Source organism: Branchiostoma lanceolatum, chromosome 3, assembly GCF_035083965.1.
Source record: "Branchiostoma lanceolatum isolate klBraLanc5 chromosome 3, klBraLanc5.hap2, whole genome shotgun sequence".
Taxonomy (NCBI): domain Eukaryota; kingdom Metazoa; phylum Chordata; class Leptocardii; order Amphioxiformes; family Branchiostomatidae; genus Branchiostoma; species Branchiostoma lanceolatum.
The window spans coordinates 33,702,747-33,715,099 of NC_089724.1; the positions used below are offsets into that span (position 1 = coordinate 33,702,747).

Here is a 12,353-nt window from a genome sequence, read left to right on the forward strand (position 1 = left end):
TTGCACGGTTTCGGTTCACATGAATAGAAATTTACGGAACCGATTAGTGTGCAAAGCACTGTGGTCTCTATTTGTATTGATCAAAGCCACTTAAAGGCATGTGAAAGAAATTTAAGATATTGCGTCAGTAATCTCGGATAGATGTGACATCAGTTGTACTGTAAAGAGCGTTTCTAATTATATAAATGGAAAACAGCATATACTACCCTCTTACAGGATATATTTCTCAGAAATGACCAACTATCATGACATTAGATAATCATAATTACATTCGCTATGACGTTATTTATTTAACATTCACTTTCTTTTGGTAATATTATTAGCGGAGTATTGTGTCATAGTGAGTTTATAGACTAACCGACAGTAGTACGACGTTATGTGAAAAGAAGAGCTACTTTTGTTATTTTACAATGAAACGTTCTTTTAGTTGTTTGTTTACTGAACGATTAGAAACTATGCGGTGGAGGTAACACTTTGCTTTAAGTCACTTGGTCCCAAAATGAACTGTACCGGTTCCTTCTTCGGTTCCAGTATCGTTCTGTGAAACAATAGTAAAAAATGTAAAACAGAGGGCATTAACCCTATTTTTTCAGAGCCGTTTTAGGAAACACAAACAACATTAATTTTTCCAGAACTAGCAGCCACGTAATATAACCAGACAGAGTGTAGTTTTGAATAGACCTTAGGGAAAATCTTTGACGAAAAATTATATTTGATCTTCATTTATTGGCTAAATGTGTATTTTACGCACACTTGAATACTCAGTTGTTTGGGTGGCTGCAGCTGTATCTTGTTCAACTTTTTGTTTCAACCCTACGTTGTTTCTGTGAATAAATGGTTTTGGGAAATTACGCACAATACGTCTACCACACCATGCAGTCGGTGAATCTAGAAGTGATTTTAAGGAGTATTATCCACTTAGAGTTATGACCAAGCCCTCTAAAATTCCCCCGACATTTTTCTAAAAAGATTTAGAAGGATGCATACGCGTTTAATGTTTAAAAATACACCAAGTTGTTGTATAAAACGACAAAATCAAGTTCAGGACTCTATAGCGTCGTTGGTGGAGAAAGAAGTTGATCACAATGCTTTCTCAGGTGAGAATCTGTAATTTCTATATTACTATGGTATTTCTTGTTGTGGTTTTTTCACCTTCAGCCAATTTCCTTCCTTTCTTTAAGATGGACTTGTATCACCTGTGAGTTTTTAAACATGTAATTAGAACACGATTCATCATGTAAAAGGATGATTCGAATCTTTATCGATGTAAAATTACTAATGAGTTCTTTGGTTGCTCAATTATACCAGCTTAAATATCTAGCATAAAGAAATCAGTTTTCTTTCTTGTCGTGAGCACTGTTGTTGTATCCGCTTTCTGTGCGATACAACTGGAACTTCCGCATGACGCATCACAAATAGCTATCAATACGTATTCACTTCGCATATCTGAAATCCCTTAATGTTCTGTGGTGTTTTTAAACCGTTGACTAATGTTCTGTCTAAAACTCAATTTGTGACTTTGTACAAATCATATATTGTTACAGAAGTTCATTCGCTTAGCGCACGTGAGTCTACTTGTGGTATTGTGTGTGGCAACCATAGCCCTACCCTTCACAACGGTTGAAGCCAGAAAAAGACCGCGCAAAACAATGAGGAAAAATCCTGCCTACGTCACCTGCAAACTCGTCAACAGGACCAATGGCCCTTTAGATCTCATGGCAAGGCGACAGAGGTCCATAGTTCGCCTATATGTAAGTGTCTGCTTTTGAATCATTTTTATGCAGTCCTAGCTAAATTGCAAGGCGGCGCTGGTGCGTTGATATGCTTTTCGGGCTGTTTTTTACGCATTGACACAATCATAGTTTTCTTACTTTTCAGTATTTCATATAATTGCAACCATCATATTTTTACGGGATTGAAAGATATGTAATGTCTTTCAAATAGGAACAATGGGGAACTTGAAACATGTAAAGTCACACTCATTCACAATTTGGGCGGCCCCGCGAATAAGATAAGCCCATTTAAGATATTTAACGGTACAGCGTATAGCATCTGCTTTGTATTTTCTACTAGAACAACGTGACCCTGACACCTGGAAACTTGGGAGACTCCAAACTGCTGTACAGCAAGGACATAATAAAAAACACAGAGGTAAAGAAAAATCATTATCTAAAGTATATAACTTCAATACATTAGTTCTATAGTAAAGATGAAAATACCGTCGTAAATCGAAATGTCTTTTTCGTGAATGTAAATTCCACTTTCTTTCTTTCTTTTTCTCATTCTTTTTTTCCATCTTCCAAACACAGCCAATAGAACGTATGCAACTCCTGCTAACTGAGCTGAGAGTCTTCAAAAACGTTATGGAGGAGATCAGACGACACCTGAGAAGAAATGGGAAAACCGTACCACGAATCGTCTACCGCAAACTGTATCAACAGGTAGAGGCCATGGACACCTACGGTGACATCGCCAAAAGATTGGTGATTACATGTCATTTTTCTTAGTTTTTCAACGAAGGCCGTGTTGATTTGATTATATGGATAACATCGGTGAGCGCATGAATTTTCGGGCTTTTTCTATACAAAAGTTTACGACCATACTAAAAGTCGTACAAAAAAGCTGCGCTATAAGAAAATATATGTCGTTAAAGGAAAAAGAAAAGAACATATGAAAACGGATACAAATGTCATAGAATGGCATACTCAATCTTAACGTCAAAGAAGGTGCTGTGAAACAACAAAAATAAAAACCCTTTGCTTGGTATACCGCACTCTTTCTGTTTGGCCAGCTGTTTAACCTTCCTGCCTGAAACCATAATGAAGACAAATTTTTGCCAAGGTTTTTTTTTATGATCGAGTCAATTTCGGCGTCCTCAACTGATGTCATCCATACAACCGAATCAAAGTTGCCTACTTCTGTAAAAAAAAGAAATAGTTCAAGTTATTAGCTGTCGATAGTGTAGATGGCTTGTTGAGATCTACGGACACATGTACTTTTTTTTTTTTTACTGACAGGTATACAATACTGACTGTAGTTGTTAAGACACAACACATATCTGCACTTGTGTACGTGACAGTATATTTAAAAAAATGCTAAGGTACAAAAGAACGTTGTAAATTTTGACGTAAGTTTAAATTTGTTTTTCAATCCTTTTCATTGGGCGAGTTACTGAAATATTCTTCTATCAGTGACTTTATAAAGGTAGCAATCGCTAACCTCCAAATTTTCGATGTCGACCGTACATCGTTATCATAGAGTGACCTAGTCTCGCGAGAACACGAGACTAGGAGTGACCTATTCTCGCGAGAACACGAGACTAGGACAAGACTTGTGTAGATCTTCCTGCCTCCCCCTCCACCTTGCGGAGCAGGGATAAATAATACCTCTTTCTGTGGGACTAATGCTTGTATAACCCTCTTTTTCATTCTCATACTGGACAGGTGAACAGTCTTCAGCGGAAGAGAAAGAAGTTATCACACTGCATGGCTTTTGCTGGCGAGTTTATTACTGTGGACACTGCCATGAGGGATCAATACAACCGTAAGGTCGAGGAGACGCGAAACGTACGTATGGATTCAGAAAATACGGCATACTTTCGCCAAAAAGGTTTTTCACTTTATAGCCTTTGTAACCGTTTAACTTTATTTGTGGCGTAAATAACATCATCAATCAAGAATTGAGGTGGGTAGGTCAGAGTTGGTACAACTACTGATAGATAAGATATGACGGAGATTCACTGGAAGAAGGTACTACATGTGTAAATCACGAATGTTTATGGTCTGTCTATTTTCTTGTTGTCGTCTGCAGGTGAAGTCTGGATCAGAAGACTGGCACCGTTCCGTGCTGAGGGACGGTAGGGGCCTGTTACGCGACCTGAGGAGCACTACTGAAGTCCTGCGGAGGGCCGCTTCAACCTCAACCTGCAATGGCGGCCGGAAACCCTTCAAGTGCTGACGTGGAACGCACTTATCTAAAGCGTCGTGATTCTGTGCCGCTTTAACATATCTTGACTAACCACGAAATAATGACGTAGAACACATATATATACTACGTCATGATTTAGACATCAAACATAATCGTTTCCAAATATATTTCAGGGCTGTAAACGTATCGATAAAGGCTTCAAGTGATGATTAATATCTATATGAAGTAGTCTAACTGAAAGTGAATCTTTGATCCACTAGGCTCTAACGCGAGAAAATGGATAAAAGCAAGTTGGTATGTCAAACGATTAAGAACAGAGATCATAGACATTGTAATAAGAATTAAAACACCAACACGCAATATTACAGCCAACAAGCTTTTATTTGTGTACTGGTATTCAAGAGATGCATAAAATGACACTTGTATGGTAGCTCAGTACCCGTTGCCAAAGTGACAACTATATTTAACGCTACCATAGTAATGCCTCTTTTACAATTATCGAACTCAAAGCTTAAAGCAAACAGAAAGGAAAAATCAACAGTCGAGACCTTTCTTATACGAATCCTTTGGATGGTTTTATCAAATGTGTTAGAATGCATGATGCTATTATAAATTACAGGAAACCGGTTCAGAAATTTGTCCACTATCTTAGATTATATTTTCCTGGTAAGGAAGACACCGTCAATACTGGAAACCAGTAATATGAAAATAGCATCAGAAAATATTGGTTTGGTATATGTCGAATATGGTGCCATACAAAAAGAATACATGGGCAAACTGTTTTCTTTTCTTCAAAGCAGTGGCAATGGAATTTTAATAACGTTTCGTATAACTTTGAAGAGTCTAAATAAGATATTAGGATGATTGATGATACGGTGGAAAATATTGTGTTGAAAAACAAAAAACTTGTCAATGAACAATTAAAAAAATTAAAAATTAAAAAAATCACTGCTTAAGCCACACATTACATGGCATCATGAAAAGCCTTAAGCCACTCCTTTAAGGTAAACTCTGTCTCAGAGGCCTTCAGATCCGTCTTAGCGAACACGAACATCGGTTGCTTCTGTAGCACGTTGGCTGCCATCGGCTTCGCAAAGGTGAAGTTGGTTCGCACCGTGCTGCGATAGCGCTTGCCACTGGCAGTGCTGTAAGGTAGGATGACATAAAACATGTTACGACACGATGCATCTCGTCTCCGGGCCTATATGTATATACAGCTCAGGTATTGAAACGTTATCCATTAAAACTGCCATCAAATAATACATGAATTTGAATACTGGACAATTCTAAAACACCTCCACCAAAAAAAGTCTTTGCTCATCACCCAAGGCCAAAATTGCCCCCGCAAACAAACATGGATTCATCCAGCAGCGTATGGACAACCAAGCATCATTATAATTTCAGTATTCAAATACTCAGAATCTTTCTGAATCTTCAGCAGAAGACTATTCCGCAATCCGAGAATTCAGAAAATTTGAAAAACAGTTGGAAAAAAATGTTTGTGTGTATTTGCCCACTCTACATTTGAGCCAAACTGTAGGTCATTTAGCAAAACACTATCCATTAAAGCTGTTATTAAACTAGACATATACAACTCAGATACTGAAACACTATCCATTAAAACTGACATTAAACTAGACCTATACAGCTATGGTACTGAAACACTGTCAATTAAATCTGACATTAAACCAGACCTATACAACTAAGGTACTGAAAAACTGTCAATTAAAACTGACATTAAACCAGAACTATACAGCTCAGGTACTGAAAAACTATCCATTACAACTGACATTAAACCAAACCTATACAGCTAACCTACTGAAACACTACCCATTAAAACTGCAATCAAACACGTCCCATACAGCTAAGGTACCAAAACGCTATCAATTAAAATTTAATAAAATCAAACATATGTAGTAAATAATGTACTGAAACACACATATTTTCAAAATCAAATCTTGACATTATTTCTTACGTGCAAGTCCAGTCGACGGTGGATACAGCCGTGCTGTCGTTGGGGAAGACCAGTTTAGTCACGCTCCAATCCAGTCCAGTGAGAGAGTTGGTCATCACAGGGCCGTCAGCAGGAAACCCACTCCCTACCACCTAAAATATAAAGAGTGTGAAAATGTGAGAAATGGATCTGTATTACGCCAAAAATAGTTATCAAGCAGCTGGATAAAATTTTGAAACAGACATTTCAGACCTCATCCGCTATCTTTCGGCAGAACTAGGTTTTATACAAAAACTCTGAATAGATATTTTAATGAAGACAATTTCAGATTGTTCAATAGAATAGTAAGTTAAGACGAGGTTGTATGCAAATGAACCAATTAGCTCCTGTTCTTTGTTCTTTCTTTGATAGCTCGTTGTCCCAAGTGCCTGAAAGTTCGATGCGTAGATCTCCTTTCCTGTATTCCTTGTTTTCTTCTTTCTAGAGTTGTTGCTTACCATTGTAACCTTTTGTCTTCACCAAACTCAAATTATAATGTTTCAAACAACAGTAAACTTAAAACACATGTGAGATAAAATCATATCATGGGTGGAAACGTGGTTTTAGAATAAAGATAGATCGTATTCGCACTTGAAAAGGTGAAGTTCATAGTTAATCTTTTATTTAATAAAAACAAACCAGTGAGCTGAATTCAAAACATTTCCGAAATTAAACTAAAATATTTTGAAATAAAGTCAGTATTTAACGCGTGAAGAAGAGTTACAAAACAAGTCAGATGTTAATATTAGTGAAATAAAGTTAGAATATATTTTGAGGTGTTAAAATACATTTTTGAGGTGAGGTAAAAACATCTTTATGAAGTAGTAATAAGTTAAAATATTTTCTAATGTTCATTAAGAACGAATTATCCAGGTTAAAAATTTTCGAGGCGGTAAATGTTAACATATTTATAAGGTGAATTTTAGAAAACGTACGTGGAACTCTCCTTTGATGTGGCTTCCGTCGTAGGAGTATCGGTAGTTCGCAGTTAACACGGCACCGTCTTCAAACTGCATCGTACGATGAACTACGTACCTAACATAAACAAGCAAAACAAACAAACAAACAAACAGATAAATAAATTCGACTTACTACCAGGTACGTCAACAATGCCATCAAATGTGAATAAATATTCATATTTTGTAGGGTAGATGACCCACTATTTTGTGTATACGGTGTCATAAACCATGATCGGTCCCTATAACTACTGAATAAATCACCGAGTGAGGGAAGCTCATAATTGGTTATAATTGAGTAAATATCTAATATCCGTGGTTACGCCAATCTTATTGGTTAACGCCATTTGGCTGTATGATAATGTCAGTTAAATCCTGTCCCATAAAAGTACAGATACTACTTTTAATAAATACACATGTACCAATATTCTCACCAGTCAACATATTCAATATGAAGCAAGAGTCCCATTGAATGGACGCCATAAGTCAGGCCTGTGCACTCCTACCACTTACCCCGAACCGTTGTCCATGGCGGCCTGGAAAGGCGACATCCCGTCAGAGAAGGGCAGGTACTGATAGAAGCCGTACGCGAGGTTAGGGATGAGGATGTAGGGGGAGAAGCCGATGGCACCCTTGTTGGACTTCACTTGTATCTCATGAGAGCCCTAAAGACGCAGAAAAAGTTGGGCTTAGTGGGTGACTACGTTAACAAAATATAGTTCATATCATGTCACATGGAACAATTCAAAAAGGGTGGACTTTCTTTCCTCACCAGTTTAAACACAATTATCTTTTTTTTAGCTAATTTGATAACCAAGTAGAAGTAGTATGTGCACTGGCCAGAATTGGCCCCTTGCTTAGGTTCATACCACCCTTTTAGCCTAAAACCATCATATTTCGATAAGTTTTGGATAGACATTTGTTATAATTGGTATGATGGTAAAATGATTAGATAGTGAGCCCCCTTAGTTTTTATGTCTCGTGTAAGGGACATACAATGGTTAAAGACCCCAGTAAAACTATATAAATACGGGATAATATAAACTACAGCCTTCAGTATGCTCCTGGCAGCCGTACAGTGCACATCAGTGGAGGCCTGGCTGAGAAAGTTTACCATGTACAAGTTACTCTTCAAGTCATGTTTGAATACTATAGATAACATATAAGAATTTGAAGTATGGCTACACATAAAGAAGTTAGCTTGAAGGACAGTTAGCCACGAAATAAAGTTATGACAACACTGGCTTGCAATTTAGCTTTGAGACATTGGCTAGCAGTTATATGTACTGTTCTACAGAGTCCTATTCTATGCTGGTTACAACAACAAGAAGACGCAAAAAATCCCAAGTCATATTTCTAGACACACAACCTAGGCTAATGTTGGGAAGACATTGGAAATTTATATCCATTTAGACACTCTAACACGACGTTGACAGGGTCGATTTGAAAGTTTGAAAATTTGAACAAGGTTGGCTTCCCCCAAACTGAAAGTTTTAGATAGCATTGTCTTGATTATCCAAGGGATCTTATCTGATTGAAACTTCCTTGGATTATGTGACTTTTTGATTGATATCTGGGCCATTCTGCATGGTTTGATACTGTTCATAGAAAAACCAGTACAGAAAAAAGTTTGAATTCTCTGACAGTTATTATGGTAATCCGTCCCTGCTATTGTCCCAGGCTGGCAGACATCTAATCCATTTATGAATTTATGTGGTTATGGGGGATTAATCCAGCCCTCAACCTGCTGGGCAGCTCACAGTAGGAGCACTCGCTTTACGACTTCCCCAGGGCAAGGTTTTGGTTCCTTTAAACGGAATCTCGATGGTATATACGACTTGAGTTTGTAAAGATTATGTATATGTTTGAGGCCTTTGGAATTTTTTGAACTACATGGGTATATTTGTTTGAGACTTTGAAGTCAAGTAATTGAAAAAGGAGTTAGCAGATCGCCATGACTTTTGATATGAAGATAGCTTAGTTTAACGCTGAGTACAGAACAATAATGCTACCATCCCAAGGCTACTGAATCTAGAATATATAGCGTACTACTTACGTCCTTTGAATTTCCAGTGCCACGACCACCCAAGTCGAATTCATGGCCATTGATGGAGCCATAGACGTGTAACTCGTGGGTCGCTGGGAGAGGCTGCAAAAATTCATGGATTCGTATACGTTGTAATTGATCGATACACGCAATGCAATATCTTACTCAACAAATACGTAAGACAGGAACGAAAATCGATGTTGCAGCAGTAGAAAGCATTTCTCTGACCAACAGAACATAGAAAGAAAATAATTCAAATTCGAGGTTTAAAATTTAAAACAAAACACATTAATAGGTAGACAAGGAACAGTTATGATATTCATATTCATATTCAGGTAAGAAAAGCATGTGTGAAAAATCAATAAAGTAACATAATTATTTTACAAGATATCTGCGTGTACTGGCGTTTGTGCTGGAACGTCCATCGTAGTTTAGGATGTATTCCTTGATCTTTTAAGAAAAAATGCCTAATAGGCTTGAATGCATGCACGAAGATTTTTCTGTCAATCATGTACTGTACAAACCTAATAGTCGGCCCATGCATAATTCCGGCTTGTGCAAGTTTAATAGCCTGGAGTCCAGCCTTTTTAGCTTTAGTCCGCTACCCAAGCTCCGCTCCCCGCAAGGCTATAGCAGGGAAGGTTGAACTACAGGCTAGATGTTAAATCATTCCACGTACTCCAAGACCAAGCCTGTGATATCTGATCTACTCCGAAAAATTCATTATGTTGAACTTGTCTGATGAACATGACCTCGGAACATACCTTTCTCCGCTGACTTAGTAATAAGGCCACAATTGGCCAGGAACCTTTTTATAGTTCTTTATTTTGGCACCCGCTTCAAAGGATTCACTGAACTCTAAACTAGGACGTGATCGTGCTGACAAATTTATAATCCTATAGGTTTGACGTTGAGCTTACAGCGAGTGCTTCTGCTACCATAATCATTTTGAGAACATACGATACAGAATGGTCGTATCTGCGGATGGGGTGAACTATCATGTTTTAACTTGCTGACGAACTTGACCGTTTTAAAGGCAACGGTAATGCAAGGGGATGTTAAATGCCTTTTTTTGGATTAGTCTTAAGACCTTATCAGGTTTGTGGATGATTTTTGTTACAAAGATGATGTATTTGCTTGGCAGATATTCAATATACAAAGTATAACAAAAACGGCAATTCTATTTGCACCAAAACAACAGCTCTATTTGCAATAACTTCTTAATTTAAAAGACGTTTTTACCAGAAAGAGTATCTTATACAGCTCCTCTTTTCTGATTTTAAGCGACGTAGGGAAGATGAAATTGAGCAAACATAGTCGTACCGTTTACTATGGCGTTAGAATATACTTTTCTCTACTGATATAACACTAAGCCTCATAGCCTCAGTCCTATGACCTTATTTGAGTTCATCATTTTGGCACGGGCTTCAATAGAAGCCCCTGGACCCTACCAACTATAACTAGGTCGTGCTTGCTCTGGCAAATATATGATCCTTTACGTTGAGCGTTAACACGTTGCTGATAACAAATTATTTTACTGAAATACAATACGGTATACCCAAAAACTGTTACTCAAGCAACTGGAAAAAATTTTGAAACAGTCAGACGTTTCAGACAGCATCACTATCTTTCGTCAGTGACTAACGATAGGACTGGGAAACCAGATGTATACCAAAATTCTGAATATATATATGTTAATGAGGTTAAGGCAATTTAGGATGTCTTGATGTAGTCTTCAAAAGAAGATTAATTCAAGACAAGGTTTATGCTAATAGTTCAATTGGCTACTGTTGTTTCAGTGTATTAACTAAATGTTGTTCGTCCGGGGGTGGTGGGTGGTGGTCAGTGCACTAACCCAAGTTCCTAAAAGTTCAACGCGTAGACCCCCTTTCCTGTTGAGGGCGGGATTGTACATCCTCTCATATATTGCTTCTCTAACTCCCCGTTCAAACCAGCGGGCTTCACGATCTAGGATGCCCGTTGATATCCGGAATCGTCGTATCCGGGGATGGAATTAACTGTTTGGCCCTTCTGACCAAGCCGACCGCATTTCAAGAGGATGTATACTCCTTTTTTCAATATCGGACTAGTAGAAAATTGTTTTCCAAATACGATGCATTTGCTGCAAACAGAAGGGTTTCAGTACACCATGTTTGACATATATTTGCACCAGGACAACAGCATTCTTTCAGCTGCCTCCTTAAGTTAATATCTTGTGAAACTGATAAGGATTCTTTTTTACCAGAGAGAACGTCTTACAAGCTCTCCTTTCTGAGTTGAAATGAAGTCGTTCATGATTGAGTGATGCGTAGCAGTCTAAACAAACATTAACGTGCAAATAACAGAAATTGGAGCATCACTTAAGGTCTTTTTCACCAACAAATTCAGTTGCTGCATTTTCCTATAGCCTTACACATTGTTTTGTGTTACGATTACTTATCACTTACAGCAAACTGCCAATATAACAATAAAACAATAATACTTAAAAAGGCTAAGCAATAAGAAATTTGAGAAAAAATATATCATCAAATGTTAAGAAGATATATCTTACCATGATTGGACTTTCCGTAGATCTCTTTGCTTGACTGGCTGTTTGGTTGTCAGCGGTGTCCGTCCAGACTAATACTGAATCTTCACTGCATCGGTACTTTCTTATATACTTCATGTCGGAATGTGGGTGGAGTTATTTTTAATTTTAGAATTGCCAAGTTGGAATACCACTGTTTGGTCTTTCCATCTCTTTGGTGGTCTTCCCCGGGTTCAGGGGGTAGCGAACTCCTGGCTGTAGGCTTTGTACACTAGTGTTTGTGGGGGGTCGTCTTATGACGTGTCGAAACCACCTCAGCCTTCTCGTCTGTACCATTTCCACGATGGTCTTTTTTGGCCCGAGTTTGGCTCTGATTTCAACATTTGGTATGCGATCACGGAGCGTGATGCAGAGAATTGCCCGTAGGCATGTCTATCAATATTTGTAAATTGCTTAATTTTCTCCAATTTGAAGTGGTACATTTGCATACCACCCCTTTCCACAGTTACATTCTCAAATACGCTCTAACGCCATGTTCAAACTAGAGGGGTTCTCGGCCTAGTATATCTGCGGATTTGAAATTAAAAAGAGGTCCCTAGCTGTGTTCTGGGTTGGGGGGAGGGCAGTGGAGTAGCAAGGTCTGAAATCGGTACATTTCTTCTTATCGCAATCTGGTCTCTCCAATTTAAGTGTTGTTGCAGTTGGGTTTATGCAATCCGTACACGTTCAAAGGAAGTCTAATATAGTTTTTGACTATTTCAGAAACAGACATTCAGAAATCCTTCATGTTATATAAGAATGAATTATTTATAAGTTATATGTCTACAAATATATTGTAAAAAGGTAAATCTAAAAACTTATACCGAGTTAACCATTTTTATACTTTATGCATACTTTTAGCCG

The 12,353-nt window shown here is 37.9% G+C and overlaps 1 protein-coding gene across 1 annotated transcript; it reads right to left on the reverse strand.

Moving 5' to 3' along the window:
• Positions 1-4,860: 4,860 nt before the first annotated feature.
• LOC136429370 (GFP-like fluorescent chromoprotein dsFP483) lies at positions 4,861-11,619 on the reverse strand. Its single transcript, XM_066419211.1, has 6 exons — positions 11,475-11,619; positions 8,933-9,025; positions 7,390-7,541; positions 6,856-6,955; positions 5,903-6,033; positions 4,861-5,072 (listed from the first exon to the last, which is right to left on the reverse strand). Exons 1-6 carry the CDS (start codon positions 11,586-11,588, stop codon positions 4,892-4,894), a joined length of 771 nt encoding a protein of 256 aa, XP_066275308.1. The 5' UTR covers positions 11,589-11,619; the 3' UTR covers positions 4,861-4,891.
• Positions 11,620-12,353: the final 734 nt, after the last annotated feature.

Coding starts and splice junctions, on each gene's coding strand:
- LOC136429370 (XM_066419211.1), bottom strand. CDS start 11,588: ATGAAGTATATAAGAAAGTACCGATGCAGTGAAGATTCAGTATTAGTC. Junction 6,956..7,389: donor GCCATGGACAACGGTTCGGG/GTAAGTGGTAGG, acceptor TGTTTATGTTAG/GTACGTAGTTCATCGTACGA. Junction 6,034..6,855: donor ACATCAAAGGAGAGTTCCAC/GTACGTTTTCTA, acceptor TTTATATTTTAG/GTGGTAGGGAGTGGGTTTCC.